A 22,143-nucleotide genomic window follows, 5' to 3' on the forward strand; every position below is an offset into this window, starting at 1 on the left:
GAGGAAGGAAGAAAAAGGTGTTTGCTTGTTGGCTGGTGGCTGGAGCTAGGATGATCTATCCCTGGTATGATTCCATCTTGTTTTGCAAGAAATCATTTCCCAGCAGCTGTTGGTGCCCAGCCAATAAAAAAGACTACCTTTAAAGCTCATGGATAAAATTCCGCAATGATGGCTCTGGTGGCAATATATGCTTGAGCAAAATCTTCTTTAGACAGATACTAAACTTGACTCACTGGAGAAGAGCCTGATGCTGGGAAAGATTGAGGACAAAAGAAGAAGGGAACGACAGAGAATGAGGTGGCTGGATGGAGTCACCGAAGCAGTCGGCGTGAGCTTAAATGGGCTCCGGGGGATGGTAGAGGACAGAAAGGCCTGGAAGAACGTTGTCCATGGGGTCATGATGGATCGGACATGACTTCGCAACTAACAACATAAGAACAAACTTGATTAGCAATTGAGTGAATTTGCATCCTCCAGTTTATTGTTTTTAGAGCTCTTAACTTTTTTTTAATTGTTTGACAGGGTAGATCATCTGTATACCTTTTTTGTACAATGGTCTCCAGATGTATATGGCAAAGATGCTAAGGAACAAGGTTTTGTGGTGGTGGAAAAGGAGGAGCTTGACATGATAGACAATTTCTTCAGTGAACCTTCAACAAAAAGCTGGGAGGTGAGTGCTTTGTTCTTGATTTTGGAATTATCTGAGACTGTACAGTATATTGTAATTAACAGTTTTCTGCTGTAATCCCCTTATCCTCTGGATTGTTTCTTTTTGGTCCAGTTTATAGTTCTTGTGTTTGCCAACTGACAATTGAAAAACAAATAACTGTCAGTTGTAAGGGTAAGAGACAATACAAAAGGATTTGATTCTCAATTTCTATATCCTGCTTGACTATTGGCTCTTAAAGTACTTTCTTTCAGCTGGGCATCTCATAGATGATGTTTAAATAAATATAATAAATTTCTTAATCTAGTTTTACACCAAGTATCATCTGATTAGCGATAGGTCAAATAAAGCCACTTCTCCGTTGCAACATTCAAAATGTTAATTAATCTCCATTTTATAAGATTCAAGATTACTGAAATATCTTTTGCTTAGAGAATGAATATTCCCAGAGCCAAAAGTAAAGTTCCCTGTCACATATTGTTCAATTTCAAGATAGGAGTTTATCAAATATATTTCAACTAGTATTAGTTTCATTTGGGAAAATGTCTTCCCGCCCCACCAAATTTCCTCAGGGTTTTTTTTCAATCTTACTTTTCTCACTGTTTGATCAGTTATATTTCAATCTCATTCTTAATCGGTTTTTGTAGCTCCAAGACCATAATTCATTTTTCCTTTTATTATATAAATCTGTAAACCAGTATATGAAAAAAAACCTCCTGCATCCTAGTCATACAACATAAGTATATCTAAGACTGGAAACCTACTTTCCTCTTTGTTTTTCTTAATAAAGCTTTATATGAAAAGTTCAATTGACCCAAAGCATGATGGGTGGTAAAGGAAAATGCCCATTAGCACATCTGGTGATACCATAGCTGTGCGAAAGCTTGTGACTTATGAATATTAGATAGCATTAATTAACAAGTGAAATGAAAGAAAAATAGGTATCTCTTGAACTGATGAACATAAGAGTAAGGGAAAATAGAATGTAATGAAAGTTTCCTGATTTGTGGAGTGGTGATAATCAGCACATGAATGGAAATGAAATTTAATTATGAATTAAGGGCTAGAAGGAAAGTGTGGTGTTATTTAGATTGTTGTATATGATTATTAAAATAACATAGTTAGTGGTAGTTGTATGTTATGCTCTAATGAATTGAAAAAAAAACATTGAAAAAACCCACGAGTTTGGGGAAATATGCAACTTAGTTAATGAATGACCACAATATTTTGTTAGATGACATGAATTGATGGGTGAAAATGAGATGAGAAAGTATGAAAAAAATTATTAGGCTGTTCAGAAACTTAAAAATGAATGTAAATTGCTAACCTATCTCCTTCGTTCATTCTGTTGGGTAGAGTTAAGTCATCATTTGGTATCATAATTTTGATTAGTTACTCTGTGTTTGTATAAACCATCATCAAAATCCAGGCAGATTTTTCTTCTTTTTTATGTATAATTGTTGTCTGATTTAGTGTTGTTTTATTTTGAGGCAGGGGTGTCAAATTTGATTTCATTGAGGGTGGCATTAGCATTGTGTTTGACCTTGGGGTGGGGTGGGGGTGGGGCCAAGGGGCGTGGCCAGCTTGACATCACTCATGTCGGGTGGGGGGGCTGTGGTGGCTTGAGCGGTTTGCCAGTGAAAACAGGCTCCCAAGCTCTGTTTTCAGCTGCGACTCCTGAGCTCCATTTTCAGCTGCCTCCTGGAACCTTCTGCCAGCAAAAACGGAGCTTGGGAGGACTGCGCACCCCCCCCCAGCTCTATTTTCACTGCCAGAGGCACCACAGGCCAGTCCTTCACTGTTTACAGGGCAGCCCCATGGGCCAGATCCAAGCACCCTGAGGCCGCATCTGGCCCACAGGCTTCAGTTTGACACCTCTGGTTTAATATATTAGAATTAACTTCTATTTGTTAAGAATAGATGAGGTTAGTTTTGCATGGGTATATTCTGGATGTGGTTATAAATTCAGAATATGGACAAATGCTGTAATTATGAAAAGAGAAACTTTTCAAGTGTCCTCTTGTTGTGTTGGGCCCCCAACCAGCATCCCTAATCTGAAAATATACTTTAAGGTAGTTAATATAATTAGTAATGTTGCAAAGCTGAAATGTACAAGCTTTTTTTTGCATCTTCCAGACATTTAAACGTAGTTTTTCTGTCACTATATTATAAACAAGGTATAATCTTTCTACAGGATGGAACCTAGCAACAATCAAAGTTAGCAAATAGAAAGTAGCTAAATTTACACAGAGCAATTAAAGCAATATGTGCCTTTATATTTTTATGGTCACAATAAAGTCCTACAGTTATAAAATTATAAACCTGTAAGCTTGATAGCTGCTGTCTTAATTTCGCTAATAAGATTTACAATAAAGCAACCATTTTTTTTAACTTTACTATCTTCCATTCTCAACAAGTGCTCAGAACCACTTCGGTAATCAGTTCTTCTTATCAAGAAAACCATATGGATTTACTTATGAAGTTATCTGGAATTAAGTATCTATGGAGGTTCTTGGACATCTAGGTTGTGGTTATCCCAAAAATGATTTTTCAAGAGGCAACTGGACTTTCTTTGTTTTTCCTTGAAGACTTTTGTTTCTCATCCAAGAACCTTCTTCACTTCAGAACTGAAGAAGCTTCTTGGATGGTAAGCGAAAGGTCTTCAAAGAAAAAGAAAAGAAAGTCCAGTTGCATCTTGAAAAATAGTCTTTGGGACATGCAGAGTTAAGTTTGACTCCAACGTAAATTGACTCAACAACAAAATTACATTGATTGCCCACATATAAGAGCTGCAATTGAACATCTGTGTTTTGGGTGTGATGTGAGGAAGACCCAACATCCTTTTTTAAAAATAAAATCTGTAAATTCCTGATAAAGGTCTTAGCCTGGCAGATGCTGATTGTTATATTATTGATAGCAACTAAAGTTTGCTGGAACAAAGGCAGTTTGTTTGGGAAAAAATCTCTTCCTGTGTATGAAGAATGTTGAAAATTAACTTAGTACGGTATTTTTTATTGTTTCATGTTATTGTTTTATTATTGTTTCATATAGTAGTTTCTTAAAGGTAGTAGAGATATTACATTATTTAATTTAAAGCTGATATTTTATTCAGAATACCATAAAATTTATAGAAAAAAATGTAGTTTAAACAAGCCTCAACATAGCCTGATTTGTGAACCAGAAACAGTGGTTTGTTTCTTTCCAAACAAGGCTCAGCTGAAGAAACAATGGCTTCTAATTTTGACATATTAAATCACAAAACTACTGCACCCATAATAATAAGTCAAAGGCAAGGCTGTTAACTGTGTGGTTTGTAGAAAAGGGCCAAAAATTGAGCAACTTATGGCAGCACGCTGATAAATTATAATTAGGTTTATTTATTTACTTGGATGTCTGGATACAACCTGCAATTTAGTGATCAGGAACATTTCTGTAGTTGTCAGAAAATAATTTCTTTTAAATAATGCTAAGTTTCCTTCACTGTAGCTAAATTTTATCGTACTGCCTGTACAATTAGACAGACTTTTATTGTCTACTGATGAACCCACCAACAATTGTAATAGTTTATCTTATTTTGTTTTTACTTTATTTTAATGTGTTTTTGTTTGCAATTTGGTCAGTGACCATAATAAAAAGTATTCATATGATAATTAAGCCTGTTCAATCAGATGGACTTGAAGAGTAATACCAGAAATAAGTCAATGAGACAGAATTATATTACATATTCCCATTATAGCTTCCTGGAATGGTAATAAATAAGCCTGGTCTTCACAAATCAGAGAATGAAAATTAATTTCAAAATAATAATCAAGATACGTTCTGTAAATTAGCTGCAGCAGCTGCCTGAGAACATTTCTATAGGAGTTCCTCTGATGAATTTGAGGTTGCCAGGTTACTCTTTGTCATATACAGGAGAAAACGAAAGTTAGTTCTTCAAGGAAGTATACACTGCATGCTTTCATTCGTTCTCCAAGCAAGCAGCAACAGTTTCTTTTTGTGAGCAGACCTTGAAACTGGGAAAGGAGCGAAGCTAAACAAAATGAGAGTTAAGGGAATGGCTTTGAATTTTCAAATTCTATATTGTGCTAGGCCTGAGAAAGAACAGGAACCTTTTGTTCAGGTAGGAAAATCCGCTGAAATCTCTCTGACTTTTCCCCCAGTTCTTTTGTTTGTTAGCAACAAAACACCGAATTGAATGCACATGGAAGAGTTGTAAGTGCATATGCAGAATGGAAAGGCAATTTCAGAAGAAACTGATGCTTACTGATTTGTTTAGCATGTGCCTGAGAATGTTAAGATAAGTTGCATATTCCGCTTTTTGGGAAAGGCAGCTTATTTGAGTTCATGCTACATTCTTCTGAATTTACTTCTTTTGAATGTCTGAGTTCAAATCAGTCCTCTTGGGATTAGTAGAATTTATAGTTTGGTCACTGAGTATACAAATAGCTTTAAAATGAATTTCTGATCCTGATTATTTTCATTTTTTTCATTTTCGTTCCCCCCCCCCCCCCAATTATGAAGCATTTTTTCATGTATGTTCTTTTGATATTGTTTTATTTTTACTTGAGGACTAGAATTACCTTTAACCTAAAATCTATTCTGTCTTTGAAATGTAATTGCTTAAAATTGGTTCATATTTTTTTTCCAGATTGGAAAATATATTAACTTCCTTTTTGTTCTGATATCCTGCTTTTCTAATTATTTTATATTAATATTTTGATCACTATTGTTGATCAAAACATAAGTAACTGATGTTATTATTCAAAACACTACAGTTCTCCAATACTGAGAAACTTTAATGATAAACTAAACCAATTAATTAAAAATAATGCCAGTTTATGTTTCAAACTTGAAATGAAGTTTAGGATGTAGGATGGCGGTATAGAATAAATTAACATCTGATCTAATTATATGAATGGTTATTTTGTAGAATAGATACTTCATAAAAAGATAGAAAATAAATTCTGGTCATCATAATAATTTTCTCTAAAACAAAAGTCTTATTTTAGAACATTTCCATGATACCACAACCTTGCCTTTTAAGGCATCTTATTCTGGATTAGTCTAATCTAGTAGTTCAAGAATTGAACAGGATTGTCAAGAAACGTTAACATGACAATCAGATGCTCACATGTCAATTGACAATATTTGGTGATGTTAGACAGTGTCCTTATTTAGCTCACAGCCTATGTCTTATAATCTCATCATTGCATTCAATGGCAAGAATTGACCTAGTAATGTTATAAGGCTAATAGTAAAGCTAATAATATTTTATTTAAATGTTTTTAATTTAGAAATGTGCCTGAATGTTCTCTTTATAGCCACATCTGAAACTATTTTAAATGTCATGTACATAATTTTAAAATATTAACTTTAAATATTTCTTTTAAGTGTTGATTTGTATAAATTGGTTCTCCTATTTATGCATGATATTACTTACATGATTGGTTAGTTCAAAATAGCAGTGAAAAAGCTGCTTTTGCTGAAAAGAAAGAAAAATGTCTAAAAGATGAACCATTTAAATTATTTTATAGAAGTTCTTATGTTTAGTGAGAGCCATACCATGTGCATGAATCATACAAGTGGCAAGAAAATTGGGGCAGTCAGGCATAACTTAGGTTATGTAGACAGTAAACACAGAGTCAATCAAAATGGACTCAAATGTCTGTATACCAATGCACAGAGTATGAGGAATAAACAGGGCGAATTAGAAATTCAAGTAAAAGAGGGCAGATACGATATTGTTGCCATTACAGAAACTTGGTGGGATGAAATCCACAAATGGAACATACAGCTCGAAGTATTTAAATTATTTAAAAGAAATAGACCAAATAAAAGAAGAGGTGGAGTTGCACTATATATAAGAAATAATTACCTCTCTACGGAAATAGAGCACAACAATGATGAGAACTATCTTGAATACATTTGGGTCAATATTAAAGGTTTTGGGGGGAATGACATTGCCATAGGTCTATACTACAGGCCAACCAAGCAGAGGAAGTAGATGAACTTTTTGCTAATCAGCTAACTAAGGTATGCAGGAAGCACACCACAATAGTAGTGGGGGATTTTAACTATTCTGACATTAACTGGGAAACAAACTTTGCACCAAGTGGAAGATCCAACAGGTTACTAACAAACCTAGCAGACAACTTTGTTTCCCAAAAAATAGAGAAAGAAACAAGGGGATCAGCCATATTGGACTTAATTCTCACTAACATAGAGGAAATGATAGAAGGTGTTAAAGCCACAGGAACCCTGGAGGCAAGTGACCACGCAATATTAGAATTCAACATTATGCAAGCACAAGTAGTAGAACAAAGTGAAACTAGAGTCTTGGATTTTAAGAGAGCGAATTTCAGTGAACTTAGAGGGAGCTTGGGAAAAATTCCATGGATGAGAATCCTCAAGGAGAAAACAACTCAAGAAGCTTGGGAAATTTTGAAAAATGAGATTACAAAAGCCCAGTCTATCACAATACCAATGAAGAAGAAAAATAAGAGCTTCCAAAAGAAACCAGCATGGCTGCATAAAGAACTCTCTGACAAATTGAAAGACAAAAAAGATAAGTATAAAAAGTGGAAAGGGGGGACATAACTAAGGCAGAATATCAGCAAAAAGTCCGAGCATGTAAAGATGAAGTGAGGAAAGTTAAAGCTCACAGTGAAGAAAGGCTTGCCACAAAAGTAAAAAATAACAAAAAAGCTTCTTACAACATGTTAAAAACTAGAAAAAAATTAAGGAAACAATTGGCCCATTGTTTGGAGAAAGTGGTAAGGTGACAAGCAACAGGGAGAAAGCAGAACTATTTAACATGTTTTGCATCTGTCTTCACAAAGGGATAAAACAGTCCAACCTATCAAAAACAGGACCACAAAAAACAGATTAGGAACACAAGTTTAAATAGGGAAGAAAATGGTAAGTGAGCACCTGTCTACCCTAGACGAGTTCAAATCACCAGGACCAGATGGATTACACCCCAGGGTTCTGAAGGAACTGGCAGATGAGATCTCAGAACCACTGAACTATATTTTTCAGAGATCCTGAGCATCGGGGAACTGCCAGAGGACTGGAAAAGAGCTGATGTGGTTCCCATCTTCAAAAAAGGGAAAAAACAGATCCAGGAAACTACAGACCCATCAGCCTGACCTCAATACCAGGAAAGATTTGGAAAAGATAATCAAGCAACGAATTAGCGACCACATAGAAGCAAACAAAGTAAAAGCCAATCTGGCTTTTGACAAACTTTCTGTTTGTCAAAAACAGATCATGCCAGGCTAACCTTATTCTTTGACAAAGTGACAAAATTAGTGGACCAGAGGAATGTCGTCAATATAGTTTACTTGGACATCAGTAAGGCATTTGACAAGGTAGACCATAACCTACTACTAGATAAAGTAGAAGACAGCATTACCACCAGATGGATTTGTAACTGGCTGACCAACCGCACTCAACATGTAGTCCTCAATGGAACTGCATCTTCATGGACGGAAGTATGCAGTGGAGTACCCCAAGGCTCTGTTTTGGGCCCAGTACTCTTCAACATCTTCATCAATGATTTGGATGAGGGAATAACTGGGGAACTTATCAAATTTGCAGATGACACCAAGCTGGCAGGAATAGCCAACACTCCAGAAGATAGGCTAAAGATACAGAAAGATCTTGACAAACTGGAACATTGGGCACTATCTAATAAAATGAAATTCAATGGTGAAAAGAGTAATGTTCTACATTTAGGCAACAAAAATGAAATGCACAGGTACAGTATAGGTGGTACCTTGTTCAACAGTAGTAATTGTGAAAGGGATCTTGGAGTCCTAGTGGACAACCATTTAAATATGAGCCAGCAGTGTGCAGCTGCTGCCAAAAAAGCCAACACAATTCTAGGCTGCATCAACAGAGGGATAGAATCAAGATCACGTGAAGTTTTAATACTACTTTATAATGCCTTGGTAAGGCCACACTTGGAATACTGCATTCAGTTTTGGTCACCACGATGTAGAAAAGACGTGGAGACACTAGAAAGAGTGCAGAGAAGAATAACAAAGATGATTAGGGGACTGGAGACTAAAACATATTTATTATTTATTATTTGTATTTATAGACCGCCCCTTCTCCCAAAAGGGACTCGGGGCGGTGTACAGTCACTAAAATGCGTTATAAAATACATACATAAAACAGTTAAATAATTAAATACGTAGGTGGAGGAGGTTGCAAGACTGTATATAGAATAATAAATATAGTACATTAAAAGCTTATTAAAACCCCAAACCCAATTAAAATGAATAAATCCCCGGGAGGTAAAACTAAGAAAGTGCCAGGCCAGCTGATTGAAATAGGTGAGTCTTTAACTTTTGCCGGAAGGAACGGAGGTCGGTGGTAGTTCGAATGTCTGGGGGGAGGTCATTCCAGAGGGTTGGGCCCATCACAGAGAAGGATCTACTCCTAGGTGTCGCCCGCTGGCATTGCCTAGCAGACGGCACCAGGAGGAGCCCCTCTCTGTGTGAGCGGATAGGTCGCAGGGAACTATGAAGAACGGTTGCAGGAACTGGATATGTCTAGTTTAATAGAAAGGAGGACTAGGGGAGACATGATAGCAGTGTTCCAATATCTCAGGGGTTGCCACAAAGAAGAGGGAGTCAAACTATTTTCCAAGGCACCTTAGTGTAGAACAAGAAGCAATGGGTGAAAACTAATCAAAGAGAGAAGCAACTTAGAACTGAGAGAAATTTCCTGACAGTTAGAACAATTAATCAGTGGAACAGCTTGCCTCCAGAAGTTGTGAATGCCCCAACACTGGAAGTCTTTAAGAAGATGTTGGATAGCTATTTGTCTAAAACGGTATAGGGTTTCTTGCCTAAGCAGGAGGTTGGACTAGAAGACCTCCAAGGTCCCTTTCAACTCTGCTATTGTATTGTATTGTATTGTATTGTATTGTATTGTATTGTATTGTATTGTATTGTATTGTATTGTATTGTATTAATTCTATCATGTGAACAGAATTAAAGATATGGATGCTATGGCTGAAAACTGAGTTATTTCCTTCCCTTCGCTCAAAGTTTTTGATACTTGCAGGCTTCCTGGTCTCCTTTTTTTGATACTTGCAGACTTCCTGAACTTCTTTACATGTTTACACAACTACTTTGTAGTGCAGCGGAATTGGCAACCATTGTGCAAACTGTTTGACAGCTTGTTACAACTTCATTACATTTTATCATAGTTTATTGTAAAGGTTTGTATGAGTTCTATCAAGATCTCTACAACAAAAATCCCTTGAGCTTCAGCGGTGCCATATTTGAGGTTATTTTTCTCATTCCTTAACCCTATATAGCAGTGTTTTTCAACCTCAGTGCATGAATAGGTATGGATTCAACTCTCAGAATTCTTCGGCCAACCTGCTTCTGGGAGGTGAAGTCCATACCTGTTCAGGTTACTGCAGTTGAGAAACACTGCTGCATAGAATACATTTTCTCCTTTATTTACTTTTCATGTACCATTATGAAAGATGTAAACACATTTTCATCTGTCTAGATTATAACTGTAGAAGAGGCAAAACGCCGACAGAGTGTCTGCAGCTACTGTGAAGATGATGGTGAAGATGATGCTTTGCCTACTTTAAAAAACCAAAGTGCGCTTTTAGAAAACATGCATGTGGAGCAGGTAAAACCCTGATCATGATTTCTTTCTGCTCTGAGTTGGTACTGTCTTTTTCATGGTACTTTGAAATTCAAGATGGGTGGCTTTGTTAGTTTGATGCTACAAGGGTCTTCTTTAAAAGCAACTTGTTTATTATGGCACATGGTTTTAATGGCCTATAAAATGGTGGGTAGCCCACAAATAAATAATACATTTGTTAGATTTAAAATTCCTCCAGGTTTTTTTTTAAATTTCCAAATAGAGCTTGAACGCTGTCGTTGTTGCTGGCCCAACACTATCCCAACACTACTTTGAATCCAGGGTATACAGTCAGGTCACCCAAAGAGGTTAAAAAAAATCCTTTTATTCACAGGAAGACAACTGAACCCATACAGGAAACAAGCTATAGAAAGAAAACAACCAGAGCCATCCCCGAAAGGGATGCTATCAATATATAACAAATTACTTTTATTAAGTATAGCATAATAATAATAATAATAATAATAATAATAATAATAATAATAATAACAACAACAACAACAACAACAACAACAACAACAATAATAATAATAATAATAATAATAATAATAATCTGACAAATAATCTGTTAACTAATCACTCCTCTTAAAGGTAAAAAAAGACCATAGGCCACATCCTCCCTTCAGTGCTTCACTGTAAAGCAACTAGATATGCTGCCTTATCTTAAAATGGACTTCTTATATACTTTGTGCCTTATCCAAATTTTTGAGGCCTTCTGTATTAATTTCAGGAGATGTCATTTTAGTCCCTGCTGTAGCCTTAATCTCACCTAAGATTCCTCCAGTTTCCTCCCTGGCTTATGATCAAGGCTCCTCTCTCTTTTCTAGAGGCCAGAATTCTCTTCCAAAGATAATGGGATAGATAGTTTTTCTAAATCCATGATTGCCTTTTGTTTGAAAATGCAGCATCAAATCCAAGGTGCTACATTTTAAATGAGAAGAATTGGACTTTTTGATCCAGGAGGAAAACTATACTAGTAATCCTGACTGCCCAATTCATCATCAGATGATGTTGTCGCTCATGTGGGACAATGACCAACATGTGATGCCCTGACTAACCCCTCCCCCCATTTTTCCCACTTACTGCATATCAATGACTTTAAGATAGACTGTTTACATAAAACTGACTCATAATACCTGACAAAAGGAACATGTTGCCTTTTTAAGACCAGCATTTTCTTTTTTGTTCTAGCTTGCTCAGTCCTTCCCAGCTCGAGTGCAGGGATATCCATGGAAGCTTGTCTACAGTACACAAGAGCATGGGACCAGCTTGAAAACTCTGTATCGTAAATCATCTTCTCTTGATAGTCCAGTTTTATTAGTCATCAGAGACATGGATAACCAGGTAGCTCCCTTCCCCTCTTCCCGGAATTTTCTTTTATATTTCTGCATCTCTCTCTCTCTCTCTCTCCCTCCCTCCCCCCTCCCCTCCTTTCCTTTATATATATATCAGATTTTGAATTTTTAAAAAAGATTTAGGCTAATAGTAGGCTAAATTAGATACTTTGTTATATGTAACTCCTCTGAGTTTTTTTGCTGTAAAAACTACTTACATTGATTTAGGTTTCTTTTACTACTTCCTTCTCCAACCATACTGTGTTCCTATGCTAATTGGGAATTATGTAATTTTAAAAGTTGCCAAGTCTGATTCACAAGGTGACATGAAAAACTCTTTGGTATATTTGGCCTGTTTTATTTAGGAATATGGAGAGATGAAGCTAAGGATTTACAAGCTCTTGGTTTCTGATAGTTTAATATTCATATATCCCCCTATAAACTGCAGTCATGTGACATACAGATTACTTTTCATTTGTGCACTTAGTAGATTAGCCATAAATATGTTTTTATCTCAACATTAAAATTATATCTATTCTACATATTATTTTGGCAGATATTTGGGGCATACGCAACTCATGCTTTCAGACTTAGTGATCACTATTATGGTACTGGAGAAACTTTTCTGTACACATTCAATCCTGTTTTCAAGGTATGTTTCTGGATACAATTGAAAGCTTTTATATGAGAACAATGTAATTTACTCGTGCTAAAACTTCGAAGGTGTGTGGGCGCACATATATGTGACTGTGTGTTTTGTTTTGTTTTGGTGTGCTCTTTGAATGTAATGATATTAGTTTATGAGCCAAGAATGGTGTGATAATTCAGGAGTAATCAAACACTTGTTTGTTTATTTGCTTATTAAACTTGTATAGCTGCCTATCTCAGAAACTGATTCTAGGTGATAAACAATCATAAACCAATTAAAAGAAATTACAATACAGTTCAAAAGTAAAATATATGGCAGCCAAGAATAATTATCATTATGGATGTCAATGTAATCAGGAAATGGGTCCCTTTACACACTTGGGTTCCTAGGCCAAGGCATATATCCAGGTCTTCTATGTCTTGTGAAAGGTGAGTAGGGATAGGGTCATGGGGACCTGGTATGCCCAGCAGCTGTCTTGCACACAGGCAAGCATGCCTTGTGAGCCATGGAGGGGAAAAAGACACTAATCTGGGTGTGGCAGAGCCTATGGAATGCAGAGCAGTGAGGGAAACTTTAGCAATAGCATTTAGACTTATATACCACTTCACAGTGCCTTTACTGCCCTCTCTAAGCAGTGTACAGAGTCAGCATATTGTTCCCAACAATCTGGCTGCTCATTTACCCACCTTGGAAGGATGGAAGGCTGAGTGAACCTTGAGGCTGGTGAGATTCGAACTGCCAAATTGCAGGCACTTGGCAGTCAGCAGAAGTGTCCTGCAGCACTGCATTCTAACCACTGCACCACCACAGCTCTATGTAATCTTTACCTAATGTTGCTGACATGGTTGGCTGTGGTGTGGGTGATGAGGTGGCATTTCTCAGTGGCAATGGCAGCGTTGGGGCTGAAGTTGAGGGTTGTGGACAGGGCAGCCAAAAGGACATATATTGTGGGGAGATTGATGGACAGGAAAGATTGCAGTATCTCTGTGGTTGTAAGTGCTGGTGAGTTGCCAAGCACCCAGATTTTGATTAAGTGACTATAGGGACAGTACAGTGGCTGTAATTTCAGACACAGGTTGTAAGTTCATTTTTTTCAGCATCGTCGTAATTTTGAACTGTTGCTGGACGAATGGTCGTAGGGTTGAGGATTATCTATAGAATTAGCTCATGTGTTGGGTATTTTCTTTGATCTCTAAACATGCTAACAAGTGATCACAGGGGTGCTGCAACTTGCTGGAACTTTGAAATAGTACCACTTGTCGAGTGCCATTGTAACTTTGAATGGTTGCTGAATGAGTGCTTGTAACCTGAGGATTATCTGTAGTTCTATTTCTTCTTTTGTTCCTCATGATCTAATAAGACAATGTGCACATTGTCGATAGCACAATCTCCCTATTAATATCAATGCCTTATTTCCCATAGGATTTTAAGTGGAGTGGAGAAAACACCTATTTTATCAATGGAGATGTCACTTCTTTAGAATTTGGTGGTGGAGAGTAAGTTATTTACATTTCTGAAATTACGAATCATATTGGTGAGAACTGTGTACTTCCAGCCAACTATGCTGCAAAACTGATTTTTCTAAGAGATCAATGAATAAAGCTTTGGTTGGGTTTACACTATATGTGTAGTTTTCGGTTAACAACAGTAATCAGTATTGAAGTTTCCTTTGGTAAGCAACGTGGTCATAAAGCACAATGCATTGCTTAGTAATGACAAACCGTGTTGCCCTCATTAACTTAATTCCACCTGTCATTAGATGAAGATTCACCCTGATCCAAGCCATTCTCAGCTTGGCTCCTCCCAGCCCCAAGCCTTGGCAAGGAAAAGGACTGCTTCTTGTTTAAGTCTCCCAGCTATCCATTTCACCTGCCATCTTTGCCTTTTTACAAATAGAAATAGAATTCTTTATTGGCTAAGTATGATTGGACACACAAGGAATTTGTCTCCAGTGCATAAGCTCTCAATGTACATAGAAGCAATAATGGATAAATCATGATCATAGTAAAAATATATTCATCATAAATCATAAGATACAACACTTAGTGATGAAATAAGCAATCAACATAAATCATATTAGAATACTAAGTAAACAATATCAATTGTAAGATGCAAGCAACAAAGTGATAGCCATAAGAAGATGAGATAGATCAGTGATGGCAACCCTTTTTCTTATGGCGTGCCAAAACTGCACGCATGCATGCCGACTCAATCTCCCCGCCCAATTGTTCATGTGTGCGTGGAAGCGTGCACATGCGATCCCTCCCCAGTCTCCGGAGGCTTTTCTGAAGCTGGGGAGAGTGAAAGCAGCCTTCCCAGGCCTTCCAGAAGCTGGAAACGGATTGTTTCCGAACTCCAGTTGACTCGTTGGGGGCATTTTTCACCCTCCCCAGGCTTCAGGAAAGCCTCCGGAGGCTGGGGAGGGTGAAAAACAGCCCCAAAGGGCCAACCGGAAGTTCAGGAACAAACTTCCAGTTGGCCCATTGGAACTGTTTTTCTCCCTCCCCAGCCTCTGGAGGTTTTTCTGAAGCCTGGGGAGGGTGAAAAATGCCTACCCTGGCCCTCCAGAAATGTGAAAAATCAGCTGGCGGCACATGTGCACTGGAGCTGATGGCTGATGTGCCACCAAATATGGCTTGCCACCAAACAAACACGTGCCATAGGTTGGCCATCCCGACCCTATAGTGCCATTTTGAGGGCAGAAGTTGAAACGGTTTATGTCCAGGATGTGAAGGGTCTGTAGATATTTTCACAGCCTTCTTTTAGACTCGTGCAGTATACAGGTTCTCGATGGAAGGCAGGTTGGTAGCAATTGGGTTTTTTTTTGTTCTAATTATCTATTGAAGTCAGTGTCTGTCTTCTTTGGTTTCAGTGCCAAACCAGACAGTTCTAGAGGTGCAGATGACAGACTCAATAATTCCTCTGTAGATCTGTATCTGCAGTTCCTCTGAGTTGTCTGAGTTGTCTCAAGAAGAACATTCTTTATTGTGCTTTTTTTGATGATGTTTTAATTTTAGCCCCTTTTTAAAAAAAAATTTTTAACCACTTTACTTAGTACCGCTCCTCAAAGAAACATTTCTGGAGGTGAAGTAGAGACCTGGGGCCATCATAGTCTTTGGATGATCGTCCTTTGGCTTTACTTCAGTCCCAGTGCCGCTGCCACCAAGTACGACTTCAAACTCTGTGCCGCAGCTAGTCACTCCAGCATCACATAGCAAAATCCCACTAGGCCCCATCACCCTGCACTCTGTAGGACCTAACACACCTACCTGACCTTCACCTTCCTCCTCCTGCTTCTGATGAAGCATGCCTGGCCTGGCTCTATACAAGGCAGTTGCTGACCACACCATGCCTTCTTCCCCAGGTTTCGTGCCCTACACTCACTGTCAGGTGTGCCTTCATCAATAACCAAGAAAGAAAACTCCCAACTCCATAGTTCATGGAATTAAAATACTTTTGCTGGTTATGAAAAGATAGCAACGAAAGTAAAGCAAGATCTGAGCCAGAAAGGCATGAACAAGTACATATCAAATGATAACCCAGCCCCCTCCCTCCAACGACCCCACCCCAGTGTCCAATCTGCAACTCCCTTAGGTGTCATGTGGATTGCATCTCCAAATGGTATGCAGGACGGTTGACCTTGACAGGTCCAAACACTGGCCACCAGCATGGGCAGAAAATGATGAGAAGAAAACTCCCTTTTCCATATCTCCTGTACCATTTATTCCCATCCCAAATACCATGCCCCCACGCTCCCTGTTTCTGGCAGCCGAGGCTGACACTCACAAAGCTTAGGAAAGCCTCCAGAAAGCTTTCGAGACCTCTGTAGCATCACGAGCAGAAGGAAGATGGTGAAAGTCAGCTGGGCACGGCAGGGCCTGTGGCGTACAGGGCGGTGGGAGTGGCTCTGGTGTGGCAGGCAGCTGGTTGGCTGCAACATGGGGCTTGAAACTGCGTTCCTCTGCAGCGAAAGGAGTGAAATAGAGGCCTGGTGCGGTGGTGCCTGGCTGAAACTGCTGAAGGTACTCTAATTCAATCCCATCACTACTGCTGCTACATAGGAGAGCTGCTGCAGAGTGGGAAATAAAGCAGAGATGGAGGAGAGATACGCTGGCAGGGAAGTTGAAATGCCCCTGCAGTTGTAACTATGGGCAGGCTGCCCCAAGGACCTGAACTTTGATCACAGGACGCATGCATGTAATTTTAGGGAATTGGCCAGTACCATTTATTCAATCCTGCCTTAACTTCAAATAGTTGCTAAATGTATGATTGTTAAACAAGGACTAGCTGTAGTTCCTGCTTTTCATTGAAACATAATGCCCAATGAATAAAGATACTGTTCTTTTGATTAAGTAGTCCAGACATTTGAATAAAACAATCAAATATGCTTGCCTCATTCTATTGACATTAGAAGTCTATGTGGCTTACTGTCTCTGGCCAGTGGCTGAGTGATCTGGGAGGAGGGGACTTAACCATCACTCCCCTGTCATGGTCAGATCACTCACTCCTTCGTCTTGACTTCCCTGGTGCTACCTCCCGCTGCGGGGAGGCGGAACCGGAAAGTTCCAGATGGTTCCGCCCCAGGCGCCTGATGGAACCTGATAGGTTCCAGATGGAGCTTGGGCCACCTCCTGTAACCTTGACCCGCCCCCGGGTAGAGGACCTGGTAGTTGCGTGGAATAATGCAACTACCGGGGCCTTGAACCGGGTGGCGCCTTTGCGGCCTCTCCGGCGGCAACGATCCACCCTAGCCCCTTGGTTTACCGAGGAGCTAAGGGTGATGAAGTGCCGCAAGAGACGTCTAGAGAGTCGTTGGAGATCCTCTCGCTCCGAATTTGATCGAACACAGGCACGAGCCCATTTAAAGACGTACCTTGTGGCATTGAGAGTGGCCAAACGCCAATATTGTGCCACTCTCATTGCATCCGCGGAGAACTGCCCTGCCGCCCTGTTTTGGGTGTCCCGCTCCCTCTTGTTTCAGAGGCCGCGGGAGGCCCCCCTACAGGGCAGGGCAGAGGAATTTGGTAAATATCTGCAGGATAAAATCGCTCAAATCCGGAGAGATTGGGTTCCTGTCAGTGATCCAATGGAGACGTCCATGGCGAGTCTTGAGGTATCGATCTGGGAGGAGTTTGACTTGGTTGCCATCGAGGATTTGGACAGATTGCGTGGACGACTGCGACCCACCACATGTTTATTGGACCCGTGCCCCTCCTGGCTTGTACTGGCATCCTGGGAGGTTACACGAGACTGGCTCCTGGGCCTAGTGAATGCTTCGCTGAGCGGGGGGTCTCTCCCGGCCGCCTTGAAAGAGGCGGTGGTGAGACCCTTGCTCAAGAAGCCTTCCCTGGACCCTTTGCAGCTGGCCAATTATCGTCCTGTCTCCAACCTTCCCTTTTTGGCGAAGGTTGTAGAGAGTGTGGTGGCCTACCAGTTTCCACAACATCTGGAGGAAAATGATTATCTAGACCCGCGCCAGTCCGGCTTCCGCCCCGGTATCCTGCTGCGCCGGCTGGAGGGGTTGGGGGTCCGGGGCACCGTTTTGCGGTGGTTCGGCTCCTACCTTTCTGACCGGACGCAGCGTGTGTTGGCAGGAGAAGAGAGGTCGACCCTACGCCCCCTTACTTGTGGGGTGCCACAGGGGTCGGTCCTCTCGCCACTCCTCTTCAACACATATATGAAGCCGCTGGGTGAGATCATCCGTGGTTTCGGGGTGGGATACCATCTGTACGCTGATGATACTCAGCTGTACTTTTCCACCCCGAACCACCCCAACGAGGCCATCGAAGTGATGTCCCGGTGTGTGGAAGCCGTACGGATCTGGATGGATGACAACCGACTCAAGCTCAACCCCTCCAAGACGGAGTGGCTGTGGGTGCCAGCTCCCCGGTTCAGCCAATTAATTCCATCATTGGCCATTGGGGGCGTTCAACTTGCCCCCGTGGAGCGGGCGCGCAATTTGGGCGTCCTCCTGGATGCCCGGCTGTCCATGGATGACCATGTGACAGCCGTGGCAAGGGGGGCGTTCCACCAGGTTCGCCTGGTGCGTCAATTGCGCCCCCTACTGGACCGGGACGCCTTACGCACAGTCACTCATGCGCTGGTGACGTCTCGCTTGGACTACTGTAACGCTCTCTACATGGGGCTTCCCTTGAAATGCACCCGGAGGCTACAGTTGGTCCAGAACACAGCCGCGCGGGTAATTATGGGGAGTACTAGGTACTCCCATGTGACACCGTTCCTGCGCGAGCTGCACTGGCTTCCTGTGGTCTATCGGGTGTGTTTCAAGATTTTGATAATAATCTTTCAAGCGCTCCATGGCTCAGGACCTAGTTACTTGCGGGATCGTATTCCGCCCCATACATCCCTGCGACCAATCCGCTCGCACAGAGAGGGCCTCCTCCAGGTGCCGTCCACTAGACAGTGTCGGGGGGCGGCGCCTAGGAGTAGAGCCTTCTCTGTGGCGGGCCCAGCCCTGTGGAATGACCTCCCTCCGGATATTAGGAATTCCTCTGACCTCCGCTCCTTTCGTATTAAGCTTAAGACCCACCTTTTCCAAGCAGCTGGCCTGGCTCAACTTTGATCTAACCATATCGCTCCTGACGGGTTTTTACTGGGTATTTTAATTATATTTAATTATCTAGGGGTTTTTAAATACTGTATTTTAATTGTTTTATTTATCAGCCGACCTCCTCCTTGTGTATGTCTTGGTATATGTCTCTGTTATATGTTTGTTCTGTCCACATATTTATTTCATATGTTTCATTGTACGCCGCCCCGAGTCCTTCGGGAGAGGGTGCGGCTAAGAAATAAATATTTATTATTATTATTATTATTTATTATTATGGTTCCTTATGTTTAAATACAGAACAATATTTTAAGTTTGCATATTCTTCCTTTTATAACAATTATGGTTGCTATAAGAGAAAACTTGTTTCTGGTTAAAAATTAACAGCAAAAATCACACAAATGTATTGTTGTGCTCATTCTACTTGAAGACGTTTAGTGCTTATTGGTCTTCTTACTAACATAACTGGAATATTAAAATGCAAAACAAAAAAAAATTGCTGCACTTTTGCCTACAAATGAACAAATGAAACTTTCTAGTTAATTTTCTTTTCTTTACAGTGGCAAATTTGGATTATGGTTGGATGCTGATTTATATCATGGTCGGAGCAACTCTTGCAACACATTCAAGAATGATATCCTGTCCAAAAAAGAAGACTTTGTTGTACAGGATCTGGAAGTATGGACTTTTGAATGATCTTGTTGCCTTAAGCAAATGGACTTTGCTTTCCTGAGCACCCAATGGACATCAAAAAGTGGAATGTAATTGCTTTGCCATAGAATAGGCCTGGAAGACCGGCTGGTCCGAAGGTTATACAAGATTATGAAGCAAAAATGGGAGATATTTGTTTATACAAAAAAGGCAACTTAGTTAATAACTTATTCTTGTCCTGCTACCATTTCTGCAGCCTGAATGCAAGATGTTTATGGAAGACAATTGTGATGTGTGTGTATATATGAGCTTGTTTAAAACAGTATAATTTTTTTTTGTAATTGTGAAAGAATACTGTGGAAAAACATAGAGCTGTATAGTATATTCTCTTCGTATTTTTATTCAGTGAAAGTGAAAACCAAAAAGAGGGAATAGTTGCATTACCAAATTCTACAGTGGTAGTTTACTTGACAAAGTAGTAATTGTGTATACAGCACTTAAAGATATTTTTAAGTATATTTATTGGTTGTAAAGTATATTACTAGGCCGTTTTCCTTTTAATATTTCAAATGTGAGAATTTCTAGAAAGATTTATCATTTGAAGTAATATCTTAAAACAGTGGTGGAAAAATGATTTCTTAAACGTTTTTATATTTTGTTTTTTAATTTTGTAAAAACATCTTAGTCATTGGTTACAATTAGTTTTGTTGGGATCTTGTTTTTTGACAGAACACATTATTCTGGATTATTTCAAACAGGTGCATCGCTAGTGCCCTTGTTATTATTTCAATTGGAGGATATGTTCAAAGAGAGAGAACAATCCTGTTTTTAATTGGTTGTCAGGATAGAAATGCCTTTGGATAATGAAGTCGTGCAGTTTGAAGCAGAAAGTGAACTTTTAAGTAATTCCTTGCAAATTACTTAAAACCTTTGCTAGAAAAAAACATTAGCACCTTGTAGCCCTTACTTTCATTAACTTTTCAAATAAAAAGTTGGGTTACCTGGATATGTTCAATATTTTGTTTTTTAAGCAAAATAATTATATTTCTTTCTAGTTAAAAAAACCTATTTGGACCATATTTACATGTAAGTAAACATTTAGACATAGCTGAGAATATTCATTCATTTGATAAGAATCGGGCTAAAAATTAATCCAAAATGGTTTTTTTTTGCTTCTCCCTATTGTAAACTCAATCCCTAAAGTTTATATCAGAAGATTTGGGGTTGTTGACATTTCTTTTTAAAAAGTCAAATTAAATTGACATGTGAGTAGGGATTTTTTTTAAAAAGGGTACTTCTGTGCAAGTGTTTATCCTACTCTTTGTCTGCGATGTTTTAGGTACCTTCACCAAGCATCTGTGCAAAATCCATCTAGTCTGTCAGCTTGTTGTTAAAACTTGGGGCTTTCCAGCAATGTCACATTCACGACATTATTTTCAGCTAACATGGGAATAATCAGGAGTAGACATAAATATATTAGAATCAGTCTAAGGTTGATGAAATTGTGTTTTCATTCTTTCACTTTATATGAACTGATTAGATTGAAAAAATTAATTGTACTTTTCTTTTACCTTTTATGTGCAGAAATTAAAGGGAATTTAGCAATTGGAATCTTAAGCTTAACGTATATAATTTACTACCAGATACAGTGAAGTGTTTACAAAACTGTGTACATAATCACATAGGGCAAACACACATCGGTTTTGGAGTATGTAGTTGCAAAGGAAAATATGTTGGAAACAAGCTTGCTGCAGCATGTACATAAAGCAGAGTAAATTGCATCCATCACATGTACTGTCCAAACGTAATTCCAGCACAGAAGTAATAGCCTTGGTTTTTAGCCTTATGATATAAGCTATGATATAAGCTATGACCTGGGACAGCAGCTTTTTGCATTTCTTTCCAATAGGTATTCTAACCATCACTTTTACTGATAGATCATGGTTATAACAATGAGCTTCTACTACCTAACACATTGAAACACTTTAGGATGATCGAAAGATGGTTTTACTAAAAGATGGGCATTTGCACATTTCAGCAAAAGATTTTTCATACCTGACCTATCCCAGCCAGGTTACCTGCAATTTATTCATTATAGTTGTCAGAAACATGTGTTATATATTCCAAACAGTGTTGTCCTATCAAAATTCTATGATCCTTCAAAAACTGTGGATATTGAATATATGTAATGCAGTGCTACCGCAACATTTTCAAATAAAGGAATTAAGCATTTCGGTGTATTTATCTCGAACTTTTTTCTCCTCTCCCTATATATTGAAACATCTCCACAAAATCCCACATTCTGCCTTGTTTGTTCCAAGACATGGATTGAGGGTGTGTTTTGTGGATGTAAGTTGTAAGGAATGTGAGTGTTGGGGGTGGAACAGTTTTCCCCCCATAACGTATTGACTGTTCATCAGCAATGCAGTGATGAATTTTTGGGGATCCAGGGGAACCTTTATGCTTCAGGCTGCAGTGAGGTGGTGTACTGCTTGTGTGGCTTCCCTCTGGCAGAATTGCCAGGCTGTGTACAGGTGAATGTGACTTCAATTTGATATTGGTAATCGATAATAAAAGGGGCACTAGTCAATACAAGATC

The 22,143-nt window shown here is 39.4% G+C and overlaps 1 protein-coding gene across 2 annotated transcripts in view; it reads left to right on the top strand.

The window, feature by feature from the left end:
• Positions 1-21,784, top strand: part of NCOA7 (nuclear receptor coactivator 7) — an 88,300-nt gene extending 66,516 nt beyond the window's left edge. For both annotated transcript variants that reach the window (XM_081941792.1, XM_081941791.1), the window contains exons 11-16: positions 523-670; positions 10,199-10,327; positions 11,534-11,686; positions 12,233-12,328; positions 13,748-13,821; positions 19,454-21,784. In XM_081941792.1, coding sequence (XP_081797918.1) covers positions 523-670; positions 10,199-10,327; positions 11,534-11,686; positions 12,233-12,328; positions 13,748-13,821; positions 19,454-19,589 — 736 coding nt within the window. In that variant the 3' untranslated portion in view covers positions 19,590-21,784. The remainder of the gene's footprint in view (positions 1-522; positions 671-10,198; positions 10,328-11,533; positions 11,687-12,232; positions 12,329-13,747; positions 13,822-19,453) is intronic.
• The last annotated feature ends 359 nt before the right edge of the window (positions 21,785-22,143 follow it).

The sequence above is a fragment of the Natrix helvetica genome (genome assembly GCF_964273705.1).
Source record: "Natrix helvetica genome assembly, chromosome: 2".
Taxonomy (NCBI): domain Eukaryota; kingdom Metazoa; phylum Chordata; class Lepidosauria; order Squamata; family Natricidae; genus Natrix; species Natrix helvetica.